The following is a 23,749-nucleotide window of genomic DNA, read 5'->3' on the forward strand; positions in this document are numbered from 1 at the left end:
TATACTAGGTGACTGAGTTCAAAGTTTAAAAAGAGAAAACACATTTCTTACTCTCATTAATTTGTCACATAATTTGGGCTCACACTGTTAATCAATAATGAAAATTGAGAACATTACCCATTAACACCCATTAACTACACAACTGGTCAAAAGTTTGGGGTCAATTAGAAATGTCCTTGTTTAGATAAATTAAATACAGCAACATTAATAGGGATTTTAGTCATTCGCAAGGTTAGAATTCTTTTTTTGTTGAAAGAATAATTGTCCTTCAAACTTTGCTTCCATCAAAGAATACTCCAATTGCAGCAATAACAGCCTTGCAGACCATTTTTAAAGATTCCTTGTTTTTTCAGCATAAACAAACAAACAATGAATGGATAACTAGCATGCTGTTACCTAGGGTTACCATCTCACAAAGCTTTTTCCCTAGAACTTTTCTAGGAGTTACCTACTAATTTCCGCAGAAACATGCTGTGTGTAGTTACCATGTTGTTACCCAGTTGTTTCCTCGTTGTATCTATGTTGTTTCCTGGACATAACCTGGTTATTACAGTTAATTCCGTCCTGCCAAGACCAACTTTGTAATAGAAATATTTGCTTTTGTCCCATTACTTCAATGCACGTCCTACTATTTTAATTAATTGTTTTTAGTTCACAAGTGGCACGATAAAAATACATTTTGGGGGGTGTTGAATACATTTTTAATGTCCAGTACATCACAGAAAGGAGAAAATTGTTTACTCTGAGGCCAGTTTATTAGGCACTAGAACAGCAGAGGGCATGGGCTCCACAAGGTGTGGGAAACATTCCACAAGGATGTCAGCTCATGCTGCGGTGACGGCATCACACAGTTGCTGCTGATTGGATGACAGTATATTCATGTTGCAAACAGTCAGTTTAGTTACTGACTGATCCAGGATTCTTTGGATCAGGCAATGTTTCTCCCCTTCTAAATTGCAGTCTTGGTGAATGCTGGCTCTTTTTATTGTTTAAGTGTAGTTGACTGATGCCATAGACCGTCTGTGACGCGTTACAAGAGGCAATTTTGGAGATCACTTTTGTACTGTGCCATTAATTGCCCATTTGTAGCCCCCCTGTTATTTGGCACAATTCTTGTCCTTCACTTGAGAACTTTCTCATCAACTAACCGTTTAGGCCCACAATCCGATACAATGTATTCAATTCGTAGGGTGGTTGGCTTATTGAAGTATCCACTGGCGCACAGAAACACAATCCAGAATGGTTTAATAATTTGTGTACAGCTGCAAAAAGCAATAATCAAATCTCTCTAATGAAAGGTCCCAAATGTTTGTGGTAATGACTCAGGAGAATTACAAAGTTATAATGAAAGTAAGCCAATCTCATTATCTTGACATAGGCCCTGCAATATTGCAAACGTTTTTGCTGTACTATTTAATTAGAAACATATTAACACATTTCCATAAATTTCTTATTTTATGAAAAATATAAAGTATATATTTTCTGTGAACAAAACAGCATTCACAGATAACATTGATATATTTGCAAAAGGTGGTTCAAAGACTTGGCAGTCAAGTGCAAAGACAAGAAAGATCTTGTACTATAAATCTGTCAAAAAAAAATAATATTCCTTATACACAATAGAGAAACAATTTGGTTCTCAAAGTAAGTCAAAACTGACACCTTGTGGTGAGATAGAGGATTACATTCTTAATTCCAGCCTGACTCTCCAGTGTAATTCAAAGGGAAAAGGGTATATCTGTCAGTGTGCACACAAGGTCCAACTGAGATTTGCATGCTCACTTTTCTACGGATTTCATTTTTTTAGCCTGGCCCTTGAGGAACACAATAGGGCACTCACTTCTGTGTATGCCCTAGCCATGCAGTATATTCAAATTATCCACTCCAGCTTGGATTATTTGAATCAGGTTTATGGTAATAAGCCATGAACAAAAATGTGCACCATATTGGATGGGGACCAGCACCAGCAACCCTGGTGTAAAGACACTTCAAAATACATACTTTGTAGCAGCAGTTCTTTAATCAAGAACCAAAATGAGACTGATTAAAAACCGCTTACTAGGTTATATCTCTGCCGGTCTTCTTGAATTTCCCCTGAGTTAAGGCCCCCCAGACAGAGAGGGTAGTCTGAAGTTAATTATTACACTACTCACAAAACCTTAGTATCAGCAGTAATGTCCCCCAGATCTGCTGAACCTAAACAATACCCACTGGATAACAAGAGAGACACGGAGTTCATTGTCCTTAGTTCTGTCTGAGTAGAGGAAGGCCTATGGCAGCAGGTTCTCAATATTTGTATGTTTTTAGCTGGTATTGAAGACAACGCTTTCTTAAATCGCATACAAGCGTATCTTGAAACAATGTTGCAGATACTCTAGACACTTAAGACAGGATTCTGGATATGGAATGGAAATTCTAATATTCAAAATGTAGTTGCTTTCTCAAAGCAAATACATTTATCAAAACAATGTTAACAAAATTACAAAGAAACATGTAAAAAACAAAATGTATCGAGTCCAACTTATCGGTAAGTATGCTATTGGTACTTAAAATACACCTCCAGAAAAATGCTTGTACAAGGTTAAGAAAAACTAATACGGAAGTTAGGTAGAAGTTAGTAGGTAGAAATGCCACCCGGGGTTTCTACCTGCTAACACTGCAGTGATGCCAGCGTAATGTCTCTACTGGCACTAATAAACAACACTTGGCAGGTACATTGAGTCAGCCAAAAAAACATGACAGCCAAACTGCTACTGCCTTGAAGCATGCCAGTATAACACCAAAATCAATACCATGCGAACAGTTAAATGTCCTGGAAAACATGCCAACTGACATGGCAACAAGCCAAAAGAAGAATGTATAACAAAAACATGCCACATGTATTGAGGCATCCTACAGAGCTACTATGAACATCTCCAGAAATTATCCATGTTGCCAAAATATGGTGTGGGAATTTAATGAATCACACTTCTCTTTCCAGATCTTTCCACCATCGGGAAGCAGGCTGTTAAATAAAAGCCACATTTTATGCCCTAGGAAACATTCACATTCCCAAGCATTGTAAACCCCTTTAACATTGAACTGTTAATCTGCAGAACCATTCTGAAGAAAGTACAGAGAAGCAGGTCCTCTCAACAGCATTGCTTTATTGTGAAGAATGACCATTCACTTTGATATGTACAGAAGACTCATGGTACAGTGATAATGGATCATCATAGTTTATTTCAAAGGACACCATCGGTCATCACTTGAGCTCCTCTGTAGAAGTTGAAGGTGTCTCGGATCCTTCCGGACTTTCCTGCAAGACACCACACCATAACACACACACACACAGATGTTACATTTCGCATTAGCTTCCACTCATTATAATAACACCCCACTCAACACACACTGACCCCTCACCTTGACCTTCTCTAGGTCTGGCCCACCAGGAAGGGACTTCTGTGAGGAAAGCTGTCAGGAGAAATGTGAAATGGAATCAGAAGTTGTGAGCGATGGATAGAACGGGTAAAGAAAGAGGCAGTGCAAGGTGAGGCTGCTCACCCTCTTGGGATGCTGGATCTCATCCGTGGATTTGGACCTGCTCTTCAACGGTTTCTGAGGGGAGGTGGTGCCAGGCCACTGGACGGACAGAGTGTGAAACACAGGGAGAGCAGGTCAATTACAACCCCACCAGAGAATCACACCTGAAAGGCATCAGCATGACCAAATGCTGAGGGGGACGGCACTGTGGGGCTTGTTTGAAAACTGGTACGCACATTCTGCCCGCCACCGTGCCACCAGGAGATGAGAACCACGAACACGGTTAGAGGATATTAACAGCAAGACAAGCTGTTCTAACAATGAAAGACATTTTAATGTAGTCAACTGGACGGGACTGAAAACCAGTCCATAAACATTATAATTTGGTCTATAGTATTTCTGTAGAATTCATAGGATTATCAATCTTGATTAGCCGAATAGCTAAAGTCCCGGCTGGTCATGGGATCACGTCTCTAACTGGCTGATCAGGATGGATCAGCTAATGAATTACACCGAAATAGACTAGTGTAACATGAGATGTCCTCAATGGCACCGCCTTAAAGTGACAAGACATGGAATGGAACAACTACACTGGGACCCATTTGCATCTCTACAGACATTATAAAGCTGGTACTCACATCATTGTTTTTCTGCTCCATGGTTGGCCTGTCCTTACTGAGATTCAGTTATTACAAGGCTGGGGTTGGAGTGAAGGCTGTACACAAACAATAAAACCCCGGATGCCAATCTGAGGAGGATAAGAGTAGATTATTAGTTCAAACAAAGGGCTTGTGCCACTTACCAAAAGAGAACACACAAATGTTGTTTTTCTACGCTATAGCTTGGTTAGAGTGACAGGTGACTGGGCCTGGGTAGGTGAAGGCACCTCGCAAAATGGTAACACTAGCGCCACAGACGTAACTACTTTTCAGAAACATAACCGGGACTCCATCTCGAGGCGGAGCTGTTGTTTTAAACCTCTACTTTAACACAGGAAACAACTCACAAATACTCCTCCCCTTATAGAGCTCCGGGTCAGAGCAGGACTACTGAAATGAGTTTTCATTTACATTTTGTCGTGAGACCAACAGGACTACACGCTAACCAGATCAAGTCACCTGTTAGCCCTTAAACAGCTGCACAATACTACCGCCAGACCTCCGCCCATCCCCAGACACCTATGCAGTTATATAGAGCTGTAAGTCTGTAAATCACACATTAACGGAAAAATGGTGTAATTCGTTGAGAACAAAATGGGACAACGGTCAGTGGGAACCAAAATCACCAACCGATTGAGGGCTGGATTCAAACTCGCCACCGAAAATCAAGGTAAACAATTGAAATCACAGGCTGTTCCAACTTGCGTGAATTTCACCACGGCAACTCAATGTGTCTCAGTAGTGTGTATGGCCTCCATGTGACTATGCACTCCTGACAATGTCTGGGCATGCTCCTGATGAGACAGTGGATGGTGTCCTGTGGGGGGGGTTATGCTGGATGATGTTGCAGGCTGCATAACGTTCACCACGGTGTCTCCAGACTCTTTCTCGTCTGTCACAGGTGCCCAGTGTGAACCTGCTCAAATCTGTGAAGAGAACGGGGCGCCAGTAGCAGACCTGCCAATTCCGGTGATCTCTGGCGAATGCCAGTCGAGCTGCACGGTGCTGGGCTGTGAGCACTGGTCCCACTAGAGGACGTCAGGCCCTCATGCCACCCTCATGGAGTCTGTTTTGGACAGTTGTGTCAGACACATGCCCACCAGTAGCCTGCTGGATTGTGTAGGGCTCTGCTCCTCCTGTTCTTCCTCGCACAAAGGAACAGATATCGATCCTGATTCTGGGTTGATGCCCTTCTACAGCACTGTCCAACTCACCTCGTGTAACGGCCTGTTTCATTGTATCTCCTAAATGCTCGAGACTGTACAGGGAGACACAGCAAACCTTCTTGCGTTAGCTTGTTTGGATGTGCCATCCTGGAGGAGCTGGACTGGCTGTGCAACCCGAATGTGCTGCAGGTACTGCCTCATCCTACCAGTAGTAACAAGGCCACTAGCAAAACTAGAGAAGAATCAGTCAGGAAGGATAAGGAGAGAGCATTAGTCTGTGGCCACCACTGGCAAAATCATTGCCTTTTTTGGGGTTGTCTTGCCGTGGCCTCTCCAGTGCACCTGTTGTCACTTTCATTTGCACCAAAACAGGTGACATTGATTCACAATCGCTTATGTTTCCTAACTGGACAGATTGACATCCCTGAGGTTTAATTGACTTGGGGTTGTACTGCGATGATAACATGTTCCCTTAATTCTTTGGAGCTGTGTATGTGCTCATGTCCATTATGTCATATGTTAAGACTGTTCATCAAGACCATAATAGGTCGTTTTTCCGGTCTCAAAAACGTTTACCCAGAAAGAATGGGACCAATATACGACAACTGCAGAGGTAAGCAAAAATCACCGATGCTACAACTTAAGCCTCCCACCCACACACACACGCCAAACTTCTGCAGAGGTTAGCAAAAATCACCCAGGCTGCAACTTTTTTTCTCTTCTCTTTACCATCCCCATTTCGTCTGTCCATCGTAACAGCTGGAAGACACAAGAGGCGCCCACAGAACCCGGTTTAAAAGCAGCTGCGATGAGGATTGATAATCCCTGGGTGAGTATGGATGTAAACTTGTGTTATGTAATGGCTCAGTCAGCCTGGTCAAGGGGCCAATCCTTGCTTCGGGAAGGGTCACCAAGTATGGCTTCATTCAAAACTAAGGTCTTCATGTAATTAACTCGCTGACTGAGTGAAACGTTACGAGAGGGTAGAAAACAGGAGGAATGCAGAGAAATGGAGACCGATGGAATTAGGCAAAATACCACAATGTGCATCATCACAGCAGCCTGGTTTGTGACCAATTTCCATGAGGAAATGGCAACCAGAGGAGCACAAACCACACTGGAAACAATCAGCATCTACCTCAGGATTTTCCCTTGTTATTCATTCTTTATATGTCATTAGCTGCAGTTCTGAGTGATCTTCATTGACACTGACCTGATCATGCTGGTCGGGTCGGATAAGTCAGCCCCACAGATAAAGCTAAATCACAACTGTTCATACCCAACGCGCCACACAACCTTTCGAAAGGAAGCCATAACACTCCACAAATGACAGCGTGTCAGAAGAACATTATCACCTGAGAGCCTTTTAGTCCCCCCCCCCCCCCACCCCCCTTTATCAAATGTTTCCCCAGAGGTCAACACATACCATAGAATTACACTGACCGGGTGAAACACGCATTGCCTACCTCGATCTGTTCTAGTGAACATTTTATCAGAGATGAGAGGCGGGAAAGAGATGATTCACAGTAATTACAGGCCATCTCCCACACACATAATAGGTGAAGGCAAGAAAGATACAGGTTGTGAGTAGAAGACGACAGGCATGGAGAATTATGAAACAATCACACCGATTTAAGGCACTGAATCAGAAGACGTGTCACTGGGATCTGCTAGCAACGACAGTGAGTCACAAACAGCTGAAACACTGAACAGACTAAGGCCTTCCTGTACTTAGGTTAGTCCAGTACAACCGCTGTCCATTGTTCAACCGAACCCCCCCCACCGATGATGTTATGTTGACACAACCTTATCTAAAGGTTCTGTGATTTGCTGAGACCATAAGAAGTTGGAGAAAAACTGGCCCTGGCGTAATACCCAAATAGAGGTTCTGTTGACGAGTAAGGTCGTTGGCTTTTTTCAACGCATTATTAAAAGTATGAATTGGACGACGCCCCTAAAAGACCACATTTGTCAAAGACAAACATAGGTGCAGCCCAATATGCATGTAGAAATCAAATTTTCGGCATATGTATCTGGTGACGTTATGGTGACTCAACGTGTTTGTTGGTTAATCCTGCTAACATTGACACTTATTCAACTCAAACAAGAGCGGGCATGATCAGCTAGTACAAGATCACTGGCTATCAAATGTACCCAGTTATCTCCTCTTGCTACCCTCTGACAACCCTGAAACAGCGGTCAATGCAATCTGGCTCTCCCTGTGATTGACTCCCAGCAGAACCAATCACATCTCACCTGATCCCGAACCGGTTCCATAGGAGTTCCCAAAATCACACAATCCCGTTTTACCACACAGGACACATCCTCCACGCCCTTCAACGACCAAGCGCACTCTTCTTCTGTGTGTAACCTTTAGCAAGCTCCCCTGTAATAAATAGATCTAGTTTTACACAGCCCATGCATTCCAGTACATAGCCCAATGCCTCCAGGCACAACCTAAGCACCCATCACCAAAGGACTGAGGATCACAAAAACACATGGAACCGGACTGATATTCTATACCTAATCACACAGTTTGACTGCGGATGACAATTAACAAGTTAGTATTATTATTTTTTTTCCAGAAGAAAAATCACACACGCCCTGCATTGTGACCTTGCCTGCACGGTACCTGGTTATTATGCTATGTGCAAGTCTGTTTCAGTAGATAAGGGAAGATAAGTGTAAAACCTCAGTAGCTCACAGCAACGAAACATAGCTAACCATTTTTGTTGGGGGGGGGGGGGGGGGGGGGGTACAGTCTGAGCGAGAATAAGGGAGAGAAAGAAGACATGTAGACTACAGATGACTGAACCAGCCCTCACCCAAAGAAAATGACAGATGATCGCAAAAGGGTTAGATCCTACTCACCAGTCTCCAGGTTTGTCCTTCCCTTCTCTATCAGTGGAGACGTGCTGTTAGAGAGACGGTGCTCTGCATTTCACTGGTATACTGCATCTGACAGCACACAACCCTCCCATCCTAGCGCACGTACACACGCACATGCACGCACGCGCGCGCACACACTATAATTCATGGCGTTAAAGGATTGTGGAAACAGGCAGTAGCATTACAATACATTAAATTAACAACTAACCAACCATAACTTGCTTCATTTTGTCATAATAACAGTGCCTTCCAGCAACAAGTTGAAAGGTTAGGCTAAGCTGCAATTGGCTCATCACCTGCGATAGGGAGCCAATCCCCGCACAGCCTTAGGGAAATGGTCGATTCGGCTGACATCAGCAATCAACAGTTACCTACAATTTGGCGACAGACGCTCAATACGGTTTGGGTTTTGTGGTCTGTCCACAAGAGATAACATCTGCAGAAGTATATAAGATCAATAACATGATTTATTCATGTACTGTACAATGCATGGTGTTATAATTTGATACTTAAGTTTGACCCAGAGTTGCTCTCTGATAAAACACAGTGAGGGGAGGAGTGGTCATCACAGGGGACCTGGCATTCAAAGTGCAAACACAGCAAACAAACATGTGCTCAGATATATGAAATACCAACCAATTAAAATAAATAAACCTTAAGAAAGAAAAGCACTCAAAACACACCCAAAATAAAAATAAAAAGTTACATATAAAATGAAAACACAAGCACTACTGAAAAAGTACTCAAAATAATTAATAGATTTGAGAAATTTTGTTTGGATTAAATATAATAAGTAACATAGCATGAAAGAACCTTATGACAAAAACTTTCCCTAAAAGACAAAACTGTGTTTTTAAGCAGAGTTCAGGGATGAATTGAAAGCCACAGTATATAAGATGCATATCACAATACATTGTACCTTTACCACTGGAGATGGTAACATAGACGAGACAGATGTGTACCAGAGACAGTAAAAATACGGTACATATCTCAGCTTATAAACACAACCCTAGGCAAAAAAGCTTGAGTGCTTCTCTTAATAGTTCTGGTCTATCTGTGCAAAAACAAAAATAATGACACAACAAACTGCAACTTCAGGACCATAAAACAGTGTTGTCTTCTCTAGTAGTAATATTACGTTGATAATTGATCTTTGAATAGGCAGGAAACAGGATGAATTGCTACATGTGTTCACATCCCCTTGACCCAACCTGACCTCAGCGTAAACACGCGCGCACAGCCACACACAAAATGTCTTTCACTCAAGAAATTCTTCACACACACACACGCCCGCACGCACCCACAGTAGGCACTAAATTATGCTCCACCGCTTCACACACTTTTGCTCTCACAACACACCATATTCACACACCATATTCACACACCATATTCACACACCATATTCACACAAATGTTTCGTGTGGGTTTTTGTGTTTGGAACCTGATGAGTCTGTATTAGCTCCTCCAACTGGAGTGGAAGTGGAGATGGATTTGACGGCTGTGTTTTTAGTGTCTGTGGGCGCCACCTTGCCCGGACAGCCTGTGGCCTTTCCATCCTCCCCTTGGGGGGTCTGCTGGTCCTGGACTGGGGGTTTCAAGAGGAACTGGGGGAGCTCTAAGTGTTCTTTAGTCAGGGGGCCTCTCTGGTCATCCACTCTACAGGCCTGGGCTCTGGATAAGAGCTCAATCATCTCTGCGATAAACAGTAGGAGCAGAGGAAATCAAATTGAGAGAATGTTTCTTAGACTAAGACAACCAGTACAATCAGAGTAGGTCTCAGAGCTCTAGTATAACCAGACTATGGCACTAGTACAGACTAGGGCTAAAGTGAATCTAATGAGTAGAAGTGGTACAAGTTTTTTTCCCTCTAGCTTCAAAACAATGCAGGTAATCAAGGTTTTCACGCATGTTTAAAAATAAAGTGCATCTTAAATAAAAACCACTGCACCCGTCCCCATTACTTCCATTTATATGTCATCTGTTGGCCGCAGATGCAGGGGCTGTCAAAGGTATTCAGACACTTGGACGTTTCCACATTTGATTGTGTTACAGCATTAAATCAAAATGGATATAATCAAATGTTGTAACAATAAAATAATTTGATGTTGTAACAATAAAATCCGGAAAAGTCCAAGGGGGTAAATACTTCTGACAGGCACTGTCGGAGCTTTGTTTTCCCTTTCAAAGAAATGAACAATGGATTTTAGTTTAGTTCTGAGCTCAAAACATTAAGGCTGTGGCAGTCTATGGGGTGTCCTTGACAGGAAAATTAAATATGGGCCTTGTCCTGGATCTTACCTTCCATTTCAGGGTTCTTTCTAACCCGGGGCTTGGGTCTGTCTGTCGGAGGGGACACACTGACCTCTGGGCGTACTGGACATGTAGCCTGCTCCTGGAAATGGGCCAGACAGAAAAACACATTTCAGTGAATAACAACTGGACAACAGATTAGAGGATCATGTGTATCCCCATATAGTGCGGTATTTAAATTGTTAGTGGGATTGTAAAAGTATGTTGTCCTGTTTAGTATTGGACTTAATCTGGTTAAATAAAGGTGAAATATAATTAGGGACAGCAGTTTTTCCTGACCATGAGACTTGACCAGGAAAAACTCTAAGCCCAACATGACACACGGCTCACCTGTGCAGATGGACTTTGGCCACCGGACCTTGGACTGGTAACTATAACAACCACACAAGAAGAATCGTAAGTTAGATATTATGGCAAGAGAGTCACCTAAACATTTTTACCCAGAAGAATCAAGAACACCACACCACTCCCTCCCTTCCACAGTCCATTTCTCCTCAGTAACGAGCTCAGGAACTGGCGACTTATCCGAAGTGAAGGCAGTTGTGGTCCCAGAGCAGTAGAGGAGAGAGACAAGCCAACTCACAGTGACACAGGACTCAACAAGCCAAATGTACTAAGACGTCTGAGAGAGAGAATGGGGTTGAACATAGAAAGAAAAGACAAAGATGAAGAAATATAGAAAGAGGACAGCAAGAGAGAGATGCAGTGGGAGACAAAGAGACAGGCAGTGACAGGAAGAATGAGGAAGACAGTGAATGTCATACATTTTTCAGTATGATATAGGGAGTAAATGAAAGGGAAGAGGTCCGTTACTTTACATTCAGTCTACAATGTCATTACCCACAGATAAGCTGAGAGAGTTTCTGGGCTGAAAAAAAAGAGGATGATGTGCAAAGCACCAACTTCACCATCTGGACCAGTTACCACTGTATTCGTATGATGTCACCCCGTTCGTATGATGTCACCCCAGCACATTATACAATTGCATTGCGCAATTTGGACCACATTTGGGCAAGTATATTTTTTTATAAGCTAGAGCAATCAAGCACAAAATTATTGAACATTTCACTTCCTAGATATATTGTCATATTTATCAATAATGAATGACATAAAAAATTTAAAAAATTACCATTTTCTTTCACCATGTTGCTCAGCCCTAATCACAAGTATGGCAATAAGTATATTGTGTGCCAGCCTACTCTATACTGCCATGCCAGCCTACTCTATACTGACATGCCAGCCTACTCTATACTGACATGCCAGCCTTCTTTATACTTTCTTTTAGAACCCAAGACAGGAATAACTGACAGTTTACTGGTAACAGACGCTGTATTTGCTTTCCCTGTCACTGGGTAGACCTGTCCTTGCAAATGTCTCTGGTTAGTCCATGTCTGGTTAGCATGTAACTAGTTACAAGTTCAATCCCAGTTACAATAGCTTGGTTATGAGAGAAGGTTGGTTATATAAATATTCCCCCCATTATATCAACATGTTGTGATGGGCTACTACAGAAAGTAACATGCATTTACACCTTAGAGTGTAATTTTAACAAATTTGTACAAACTAATTGGCTCAAGTATTTATTGATGCACATGTAAAATAAAAAGGCCCTTGCAAAGTTTTGGAACACTAATGAAAATGAACAACTCCCAGCATTATAATTCTCTCTGACATTATTTTAATGATTGGACAAAGCACTAGTAGCATGTGTGGATGACTAAATCAGCAGATATTCACCTTTGACCTTGTCCAGCTGTAGCTTCTTATTGGCCAGACTTAACACATTAGTTGTCATGTTCAGGGGCACATCACTTCCACTCTGCAATAAGACACAATTGATCAAACACAACACACACGTTCTAGGTATGCACCAATAAAATGATTGTCTGATACCGACAATATTTAAAACAGAATTGGCCGAAGTCGATAACGATGTTTTTGACAATGCCAATCTGGTATGAATTGAATAATTTATCAATAATAACCTGATGATTCTTCTAATATCAACAGATGCTAATTTAATCATTAAAAACTGATCTTTCTGCATATTTTTATGATAAAGTATGCAGAAAGTGAAATCAAATAATGAATGGAAAACATAAATTATATAAAAATAATAATGCATTCTCTCTCTGTAATTGTGCATTATGCTATACCTGGATGTACATTTAATAAATAAGATAGACTTGAAAAAAACTGCAACAGAGAAACAATAAATTAATGGGACATGTGACTGGCCCAATATAAATTGTCCAAATTGAAAGTAATTGGCTCACACCGATGATTATAGTTTACATATAATCGTCCAGTATTGATGCTGGCCAATATAACGGTGCATTCTTAACACTTTCCATAATTCTCTCCCACAGGCAGACACACAGACCGTCACAGAAGGAGACACTCACCATTGTGACCAGAGCTTGGTGTAATCCTAGTTGGTGTTTCTGTAGTACAGTAGAGAGGGCTTCCTGTAGGGTCTTACTGGATTTCACCATGATGCCAACTGTTTTACCAGTGAACACCACCTCCAACCTAAACCCATACACATTTTCACTGTCTTACAATTGAACACCACCTTCAATCAGGCAGACAGAGAGTTCAGGACAGAGCCTGAAAAGAAGCTTCTATCCCCAGGCCATCAGACATCAGACTATTAAATTACCAACCTGTCTCTGATCTGCCCCTTTGCCCACACACCCCGCTAGGTCTGTGCTACGGAGTTCTGTAATTAACAATGTGAAAACCCTGGTCAGTTCCCATTTGATTTATATCCTGTTACTTGTTATTGTAATGAATTCATCATTAGGTTATTGAGCTGCAGAGCTTAAAAAGGGGTTTTGATGGTGTCACTTCAATTTTTCATTCATTTTAGATCAGAAGGTCCTTTATGTCACCCAGCAGTTCAGCATAACAATTCTCCTGGGAAAGGTCTGTGGACCTCGAAAGAAAGGGTCACGGATGGGAAGTTGCCTTTCTCCAACAAGGGACAGTCATTGAATAATTGGCTAACAGACTTTCATATCATTCAACCATAGTGTAAGCCAAAGCGAAGTGTACAATTGCAGGAGCCACCGTAAAGTGTAGAAATACAGGAAAGTATGAGAATGCACGGTTTTTCCTCTCTGCCCTATTAAAAATATATATTATTTTTGAATTAAAATATTTTATGTGCAAAAAATAAATAAACTTGGATCACTGTACACAGGTGTAAAACAAAGTTGTGAGCAACAGGCATGACTACCTCAGTTCTACTGGGTTGGTAGCAATACTTGGCAGGATGCCTTCTTGGGCATTGCTCGGCCCTTGGCGTCCGAACAATGGGCAGATGACAGGTACAGAACAACGCAGAACACATTTGTCGCCAAAATAGGTACAGCCATTGCCAGATTACAATGACATGAATCTATGCGATATCCCTTGGAAAGAAACTTCCTTACTGTTCCAGCTGTATGTGTGATGGCAAGCTTTGCAGGGCTAGTATTTCCAGGCTAGTATTTAAGGAGCCTGTCAGTGAAAGCCTACCTGATTGATGTTGTCTGACAAGCCCACTTCCTAAGCCAGATCCTCTCTGTGTCTCCCCTCCAAAACAATTACACATCATCAGGGTTGGGTAGGTTACTTTTTAAATGTAATCTGTTACAGTTACCTGTCTACATTTGTAATCAGTTTAAACATATGGGTCAAAAACAGGTCAATAATCACAATTAGTGATCGCAGAGAATTCAGCAACATTTAAGATTTCTATTCTGTCATGAGCATCTGACCATGAAATTGCTTTTATGATCTGCGAAATCCAACATCACCCGCATTAGCCCTGCATTTGCCATTGTACGCATAAATCTATGAGTGTAGCCTACCTATTTCCGGTTGGCACGTTAAACAATGGCTTGCCTTCAGAGAATGACTGACAGGGCCATAGAACATGAAAGGGCATTGCAATGTCATTTTCATGAAGTGAGGAAAACAACATTACATTTGAATTAACATTCAAATTTTGTTAACCACAAAGCAGACTTTCAAAAATGCCAAACTGCACAAGGCTGCGATGGGCTACAGGACAATAGGCAAGCAGCTTGGGGAGAAGGCAACAACTGTTGGAAGAAGTTCAAGATGACGGTCAATCTCCCTCGGTCTGGGGCTCCATGCAAAATCACACATCGTGGGGCATCAATGATCATGAGGAAGGTGAGGGATCAGCCCAGAACTACATGGCAGGACCTGGTCAATGATCTGAAGAGAACTGGGACTACAGTCTCAAAGAAAACCATTAGTAACACACTACGCTGTCATGGATTCAAATCCTGCAGCGCACACAAGGTCACCCTGCTCAAGCCAGTGCATGTCCAGGCACGTCTGAAGTTTGCCGATGACCATCTGGATGATCCAGGAGGAATGGGAGAAGGTGGTCTGATGTGACAAAAATAGAGCTTTTTGGTCTAAACTCCACTTGCCGTGTTTGGAGGAAGAAGGATTAGTACTGCACCATATTGAGGGGAGGATGGATGGGGCCATGTATCACGAGATCTTGGCCAACAACCTCCTTCCCTCAGTAAGATTATTGAAGATGGGTCATGGCTGGGTCTTCCAGCATGACAACGACCCGAAACACACAGCCAGGGCAACTAAGGAGTGGCTCCGTAAGAAGCATCTCAAGTTCCTGGAGAGGCCCAGCCAGTCTCCAGACCTGAACCCAATAGAAAATCTTTGGAGGGAGCTGAAAGTCTGTATTGCCCAGCGACAGCCCCGAAACCTGAAAGATCTGGAGAAGGTCTGTATGGAGGAATGGGCCAAAATCCCTGCTGCAGTGTGTGCAAACCTGGTCAAGAACTACAGGATACGTATGATCTCTGTAATTGCAAACAAACCAAATATTCTGCTTTTCTGATGTATCAAATACTTATGTCATGCAATAAAATGCAAATTAATTACTTTAAGAAAATCATACAATGATTTTCTGGATTTGTTTTAGATTCCATCACTCACAGTTGAAGAGTACCAATGATAAAAATTACAGACTTCTACATGCTTTGTAAGTGGGAAAACCTGCAAAACCGGCAGTGTATCAAATACATGTTCTCCCCACTGTATTTGTTAGAGCTATTTGTAGGCAAATTGTAGCCTGCTCCCCTTGAAAAGTCCCATCGTAAATCAGAGAAAATAAAAGGCTGCATCATGGGAAATACCGGGTGTAGCCTATTATTGTCGGTAGTAGATTACTAAACCACATTTTCTATGGGTAGGCAGATATTAACGTAGGCATACTAAATTTTAAGTCAAGATAATTAAACAATTGCTACGGTCACTAAGCTCATATCTGATTATGAGCGGGAACCTTTACGCGCATGTGGATCAAGCCAAACTTTAGGGTGAGAATAACAATGTTTTTAAGACAAAATAAACAAGAAACCAGGCAAGCCTACAGTAGTTCAGCCGGCCCACTTTTTTTTAAATCATTGCTGTCCTCCCACAAATCAAACCTGGGTCACCCACATGAAAGGCTGTGTCTTTAACTACTACGCCACAGAGCTATACACTTGCCGTGTGTCAGTATAGCAGTAAGGCATAGTGTTTTTACTTTAAAAGTAATCCAAGAGGTAATCATAATTTTTTTCAAAAGTATCTGTCATCCGATTACTATATATTTTTGTACTTTCTTTTTGTAATCTGTTACATAACTTGTAATCCATTTCTCCCAAACCCTGCACATCAACATCGAACCACGCTACTTTGACCACTGAATGTTTTAAGGTGTGCCCATGGTCACCCCTCACTCCCCAGAGTGTAAGGAGAAAACCTAATTGTTGCTAGGTTAGCAGAATGTTGGGTTGTATTTTTTTGTAGAATCTGTAACTTAATTTTAGGTGAGCCGGTCCTTGCCAATACTAGCATTCTGATCCATAAAACCGTGGTCTCCTAGCAGCCTGAGGCCAGTCCATCAATATCTCAGGTGTCATCAAACTACCAACGTTCCCTTGAGGTAATTAAATGGCTGAACTACTCATTAGGTGCTACACTGAACCTGCCCGCTGCTTCAGCCTCTCCAAACTAACGTGTCCAGCAGTACATCTGACAAGCTGGGTTAAAGCAAGAAAAATAAACATTTCAAATCACATGTGTTTTGGTCATTACAGGGTATTGTGTGTAGAATAATGGCTAAACATATTACATCAATTATAAACCCGATAGCACAACACAATTTGGAGAAAGTCAAGGCTTCTGAATACTTCCTGGAGGCCCAAACATGTCCATTAACACAAACTCACAGACACTTGACATGGAGAGGAAGTATTAGAGCTGACTCACGTGAATGTCACCCGCAGCTCAAGGTAGACCTGCTGGTCCCTCAGTACTGAACTGTCCTGGTCCATAGTTAGAGGCTGCTGCGGGGGACAGGACAAACGAATAACATAAGTCATCCCTCAGAAGACAACTGCACAGAAAGACACGGCATGCAGGCTTACCTTTTCCTTTCCTTGGAGGTAGATGACGACATCTTTTAGGGGGAAGCATCTCTTCTCACAGAGGGCAGACAACATTTCCCTCAGGGGCAACCCGGGCCGAGTGGGGGCCAGGGAAGCGCTGCCATCAGGCAGGTAGACACAGCAGTAACCCCCCTCTGCACCACCTCCATCACCCTGCCCCTGGTCTGAGGGACGGGGACCGGAGTGACCATTCTGGAGAGAGGATGCTAAGAAAGTTTATACTTAAAATACAATACATATTTTAATACAAACACACAAATTATATGGCAGGCACCCCTAATCTCGTCCCACTACCTGCGGTGTTTTTTTTTAATAAAGTTATCTACCTGGGTTTTTATGTTCTGTATTTGATTATAAATAAATGTGTCATTAGTAGAATATTGTACTTGTATGGGACTAATGCTTAATTTATTATATTTCTATGCATTACCCAACCAGAGGACTTTCTATGCATTACCCAACCAGCCCACACAACCATGGGTAGATATCAACTGAATTCTCCTCACTTCCTCTATACTTCTCATTAACCACTGGATGAGGTCAGAAGGAGAAGGTAATCTTATCAGACAAGGAGAAATGATTATCTTCACCATGTCAATACCATCCTGGGCATATACCTCAATCTGAGCCAAACCCCAGAACACTTTTGCACATTTGAGATTCCTTAGAAGATACTAACCTTGGGGTATGACACCTCAACTGAGAGAGGGGAGAGAAGAGAGACAAGGGGAGAGACAAGGGGAGAGACAAAGACAAACATGTGGAGGTATAATCATTAACCAGCAAATACCAAGAGTTGGGTGAAGGGCTTTGAACATGTCTTTCCATGACTGAGAAGAAGCCTACCTCCCCATGATCCCCTATTCTCCCAATGCTTCTCTTTCTGTTGAACAAAGGAACAAGCGGTTGTTGAATAACCATACCATGCAATGGATCAAACATTTCAAAATAAAACCAAAATAGCCAAGAAGCCCTAAATAAAGTCAGAAATCCCCGCATTTGTCCTACCTTTTTGATGTCATTAAGGGAGGGGCTGGCGGTGGCCATGTTCTCCCATGACCTTGTGCATGTGGGTTCTGAAGGGATACTGGGTAGTGGCTTGCCCTCAACACTGGCCAGGGTGCACTTCTGGTAGAGAGGGGAGCGGACAAAACGCCGGTAGCTGTCCATCTTCATTAGCTTAAAGATCTGACCCCGAGAGGGAAGAGTTGACCAGACAGACAGACACAAGTTCATGTTTCCTGGCTACACAAACTCCTTGCTCCAGCCAAACACTACACCACGCCCACAGACGTTTGTTTTTTCTCTGGAATGAGTCTGGATTGGAAAACACCCCTGTTGACTTTGAATTCACAAACCATCTCTTTGAACCCGGAGAAAGAAAATCAGCTTTGGTACACTGATAATTATGAGAAAATTTAAAACAATTTTGTAAAAAAAAAAAAAGTATTTTGACATTACCAATAATGACAGCAACAGAAGGGGTCCAATATGGAGAAATGTGGCAAACGATGGCCATTAAAGAGAAACTGTGTATTATATGAGTGTATTATATGAGGGAACTGGTGTTGCTGGTCTGAGTGAGATGAATGCAGCAGGAAGATGGCATGTAAGGAGACCTGTGTCTGGGCCTTGTCAAACATGTCAGCTGTAGGTTTGTGCAGGTCCTTCTCCTCCACGCGGGCTGTGTCATCAATGTTCACTGGGTAGGGAGCGTGGTCAGACAGGTATGTCTGGAAGATGGAGCAGGCCTCCTCACTCAACTATGGGACAAAGACAGCAGATATAACAGGTCACAAAATGGCACTGTATGCCTTTTGAATGCACTACTTTTAAACGCCCTAGAAGATGTGCGGCACTATATAGGGATTACGGGGTCAGAGAGCCAGTCTTACATCTATCCAGATCCATAACCTGTAACACTCCACTCCAAGCCACCGAGCTCCGCTTTACCGTTTAGTCAAGTGAATAGACCAATCAGCCCATACCTCTTTTGTCCTGTTGGGTGGAATCTTCCGGAAGTTCTCGCAGGCTTTATAAAATAGGATGTTCTCCGCACTCACTTCTGACCTCAGGAAGGCCTACATGAGATGACACATCAGAGCTGATCAACAGATGGCCTACAACACAGCTTCCATCAGACCTGATCAACAGATGGCCTACACCACAGCTTCCATCAGACCTGATGTGTCAGCGGTGACTAACAGTCTCTGGTTCTCTATCATTTCGGGGTAGTGTCATTTCATTCCCAGACTTTCACCCACCAACATAAGCAGAACATCTGGTGGGGAAATGTTTCAAACTTGACATTCGTTAACCAACAAGAAATGAGCGAGACATTCTCAGTGCAAAAGGCATGGTCTTCATTACCAATCTCCCACACAACCCTCCCACACGTCTTGTGCACCCAAGCACCAAATCACTACGTTGTGACGCTGTTGTAGAACAGCCAAACGTACTTGGGTCAGAACCAGGCAGTTCTCGCTTCACTAAATCCCAAAATTGTGATAATGCTAATATAACAGCTTCAATTTGAATTCAGATGGGACTCAAGGGTGCGTAAACATTCCATAGGGACGGTGTCTAAAAGCAGGTCCTGCCGAACACACCTACACCTGCGATACATCAGGCGCACTTAATTACCCATAGAACGGATACACAAAGGTTATTCTAAAGAGCTCTGAGGATCGATCTGCCGATCCACCTGAGATATGAAAGTACTGGATGAATCATCCTTGACTGGCAGGCTTCCCTCTCTCCCCCGGGATACAATGCCTCAGAACCCATTACTGATACTCCACCTTACTTGCGCTTTCCCACCCTGGCGCTAATGGGGCTGTTCACGCCAAGCTTTCCCACCCTGGCGCTAATGGGGCTGTTCACGCCAAGCTTTCCCACACTGGCCCTAATGGGGCTGTTCACGCCAAGCTTTCCCACACTGACCCTAATGGGGCTGTTCACGCCAAGCTTTCCCACACTGGCCCTATTGGGGCTGTTCACGCCAAGCTTTTCAACACACGCAACGCAAGCAGGTTGAGTCAAAGACCATTTTTGTGTGAAGTTTTGCATCCTGAGGGACATAAGATGTGGGCTGTAGTCAGAAGTGTCTTAGCATAATTACTCCCAGGGTTTGGGGCAGCGGGGCAGTGGAGGAAGACAGCGTGACGGCCCACTGACGTCAATTCCACTGTTGCACTAACCGACAAGGGCAAATATTTCCCTGAGGTAGCTCATACTGGAACACGTTTCTGAGGTGAGTGTGACAACTTGCCCTAAGTGCAGACCACACAGTTGGCTAAAACCGCTGGTAAGTTGTCAAGACGGGCGGTAACGTGATTGTGAGTAGGGAATCACTGGTTGACAGTCGGTGTCAAATGTACATGTAGCCAATTCACTATTGCCCTGACAATGGCGGTGTGGATGGAACGCCGACATTGTTCTCATTTAAAAGCAATGACTTGTTATTGTTTGTGTCTCTCACCGTGAAGTAGCGTAATCCCACAGGGTCTTCCAGTAGCTTCTCAAAGCACACCGCCCAACTGACAACACTGCTAGCCTGGGCATCTACCCTCTGGGTCCCTGGTAGACTGGTGCAACTGCCCCCAGAGCCACGACTAGACATGTTCAGCTCTAAAAAAATAAATAAAAAAAAATAAAAAAGTATACAAAAACTGACACAGTAACTGTTAATAGAGGAGTCCTGGTAGCAGTCAAGCACTACTGCCTGTTCAGGCATGTTCAGCTCTGGAAAACGGCTGAGACAGACAGATGCAAGCCTGCATTAACACACACCCACACCCACCCAATTGCTTACCTCCATCTGATACTGCCTGGCTCTGTAAAGGCGAGAAATGGGAATGTGTCAGTCTCCGTTGAATAGAATTTTACAAATTCCATTGAACACAGTTCCACTGACATTCAAATATATTCAAATCTAAAGTCAGCATCATAAAAGCATAGACCAACTTCATGAAAAAGAGAAAAACAAACTTTAAAGATCTGAATACCTTTCAAATCAGGAAAAATCTTACAGTCACCCAAACAGGCTAAAAAAGCAAAGTAAGGCTGTTGGTGAATGAAGGATGCTTTTAAAAATACCAATTCAGCCTCAGGAAGTTAAAAGTGGAAGAGGTAAGCAGCTGCGCAGCCTTGTGTTTCTGACAGCACCCCTCTACGCTAGAGCTCTCAAGCAGACAGGCAAGGCCCCAGCTCACACAGGAAGAGGGTGTGCCACTGATCACTCTCATTCAGCTTTTAGGACAGAGAATATTTGTTAGTCAGCTCTAGTGAAGCTTACCCTTCACCTCTGTTGAGTGAGAAAATCTAAATCTTAGATAAGCAAATGTAAAGTTAGGACATGAGTGTGAATGTAAACAAAGAGAGGCAGACCCATGGGCAAACATGTTCCATGCTTTAAAGAAAACATGAGGCAGTCCCAAAAAAAATAAAAAGCAGTTGGCCTAATGCACACTGTTCCAACCAACCGTTGAGATGAGCAACCTGACAAAACATGTTATGCAACTCTGCATGTACTAAGGTTATGATCAATGATGAAACTGTTAAACCTGACTGTATTGTGTAAAACAGTGACAACAAAAGCGGAAGTCAAATGTTGGTCGGACCTTCTGTTCTGTACCGGCAAATTAATTGAATTTAATCATTTCATTCCTCATGCCCACCCTCGCTAACTATAGATTTCTCAACAGCCTCATCTGCGGATATGAGACATGTTGTTTCCACGACATAAAACCAAACACCCTCAGTAATATGACTCAATCACCCAGTCATCAGGGCTTGCTTCATAACATTGACAGAGCTCTGAGGGAGGGGTTGGGACTTGAAACACACCATAAAGGACAGTATCTATACAATAACTGGGCACTCCATTCAAACTGGCATGTCAGCTAGGAAAATACTTGGTTGGAAGCCCTAGAGCTGAAATCCAAAAGATGCTCAGACGAGTTAACACATTTCCAGGTCAACCCATGGCCAATGTGGAAGGCTAACACTAGCTGGCATCAAACATGAGAACAGAGCGCATTAGTCAGACCTACATGATTTGGCACATTATATATTTTTTTTTATCTAGATCAAGAAACTATAATAATCAGGAGCCCATCTGTCTTATCTGAAAGGAATCAAGACCATGGCATGACCTAAAAAGCAACAGCCAATCAATCAAGGCACAGCCATTTTCTCCATTGACGGCACAATATAAAGAAACCTTCCACAAGCAGGATGTAGCCTAAACCAAGACTTGCGCCATCCTCCTCTTCCTCGTCCTTTTATGGAACCTTAAGTGACCCAACCATGGAACCTTGGCCTGGGGAAAGGATCAGATAGGGCCTGTGTTCAGCTGACTAAATCCCATCCTAAAAGACAGCGAAGCAGGTCTATTCTACAAGATGTACACCTATCTGGACAATCTGAAACACTGCACCGAATTCAACCCAAGTCTACAGCGAAAACGACAACTCACCATGTAACCAACACCAGGAACACCCAGAGTCTTCATGTTCTTCGACATGGCCGAAGCACCGGAGGGAATCCAAAATGATGCTCACACCCTGCAGGGGTCACAGCAAAGTGATCCGTCCTGCACTGACACAAACACACTTAGGTCCTCCTTATTTAGGACTTCCTGTCACTTCTTGTCTGAAAGGGAAGTGTCGCTGTGGCAACAAGCAGCAAAAGGGGAAATGTGGTTACAGTGATCACACTGCTGTCGTATTGCCTCCTGAGAAACCCTTATGTGAGTGGGTGGCGATAGTTGCTGTTCTACTGTGCTTCTGCATAGACGCCTAGAAAATGCCGGCTATGAGGCTCATGGAGTGAAAGCACACCTGGGCCTGAAGGAGACAGGTGCAAACTCGCCTGAGAAAATATGGGGACATACATGGAACCAACAGTTCATGGGGAGTGTATGTAGCCTTGATTCCAACCCCATCAAAGATTGGCAGGGACCGACTGGCCCCTATGTTTACCCTAGGACCCAATAATTTGCCAGTCAATTAACATTTTGCACAAATAAATGAATAGGCTTATTGAATTCCAATAGGCTATAAATGGACTGGACCATTCTGCAGGGCTGGTGAAAAACACTTTAACTCCGATATACAGTGGATGAAGCCACACAACAGTTAGTCAAAAGCCTTAGATATGATTTAGTAAACTTTCAATTAGTTCGTGATAAACATTGTATTTTGACCAAAAATCTGAAAGAAAACGTAATTTTACGTAAACGACTTTAAAATAGGAAAGTTAACAATTAGGACGTGCATACCTTTCTTTGAATTGGTAGACCGGTATAGTTGGTGCTTGGTTTCCAAAACTTGTATTGAGTAGTACCCTTCGCCAAGCGGGAGAGACTTCGGCAGAGCCCGCTGAAGGCAACCATCGTCCGGTAAACAGATTTGGGGATTGTTTGAAATTTGTTTTTTAAGTAGCGCTACATATGAGAGAAGAGAGTAATACTGAAATCAGTATGAAGTAAATGGTAAACTATTGGGAGAAAGTTGAACAATTGTTTGAATGCCAAATGCATTGAAAGACGTAATACATAAAGTTGTCCACAATTGCGTGGACGTAATTTTCCCCAAATTCTCTTTACTTTGGGTGGGGCAGAACAAACACCTGTGAAAGGAACCAGCACAGAGATTTTAAACCCAGAGGCGCAACAACTGTACACTTCCGGGAACGTTTGTGAAGAAGAATTCAAACA

At 42.8% G+C, this 23,749-nt stretch overlaps 1 protein-coding gene across 6 annotated transcripts; it reads right to left on the reverse strand.

Annotated features, from left to right (window-relative positions):
• Window positions 1-3,126: 3,126 nt before the first annotated feature.
• On the reverse strand, window positions 3,127-23,672 carry LOC105025826 (regulator of G-protein signaling 14). 6 transcript variants are annotated; one of them, XM_010896808.3, is made up of 20 exons: window positions 23,312-23,672; window positions 20,843-20,864; window positions 20,510-20,658; window positions 19,017-19,109; window positions 18,648-18,791; window positions 18,037-18,216; window positions 17,875-17,911; window positions 17,708-17,727; window positions 17,008-17,220; window positions 16,850-16,926; window positions 12,952-13,078; window positions 12,284-12,365; window positions 10,877-10,917; window positions 10,535-10,628; window positions 8,219-9,929; window positions 7,604-7,733; window positions 4,161-4,270; window positions 3,544-3,621; window positions 3,403-3,453; window positions 3,127-3,298 (listed from the first exon to the last, which is right to left on the reverse strand). In XM_010896808.3, exons 1-15 carry the CDS (start codon window positions 23,423-23,425, stop codon window positions 9,640-9,642), a joined length of 1,683 nt encoding a protein of 560 aa, XP_010895110.1. In that variant the 5' UTR covers window positions 23,426-23,672; the 3' UTR covers window positions 3,127-3,298; window positions 3,403-3,453; window positions 3,544-3,621; window positions 4,161-4,270; window positions 7,604-7,733; window positions 8,219-9,639. The 6 variants fall into 6 exon arrangements, with proteins under 6 accessions (XP_010895110.1, XP_010895113.1, XP_010895112.1 ...); XM_010896811.3 differs by lacking the exon at window positions 7,604-7,733 and adding an exon at window positions 22,508-22,624 and having other exon boundaries at window positions 23,312-23,395; XM_010896810.3 differs by lacking the exon at window positions 7,604-7,733 and adding an exon at window positions 22,508-22,629 and having other exon boundaries at window positions 23,312-23,328.
• Window positions 23,673-23,749: the final 77 nt, after the last annotated feature.

The sequence above is a fragment of the Esox lucius genome, chromosome 4, assembly GCF_011004845.1.
Source record: "Esox lucius isolate fEsoLuc1 chromosome 4, fEsoLuc1.pri, whole genome shotgun sequence".
NCBI lineage: Eukaryota > Metazoa > Chordata > Actinopteri > Esociformes > Esocidae > Esox > Esox lucius.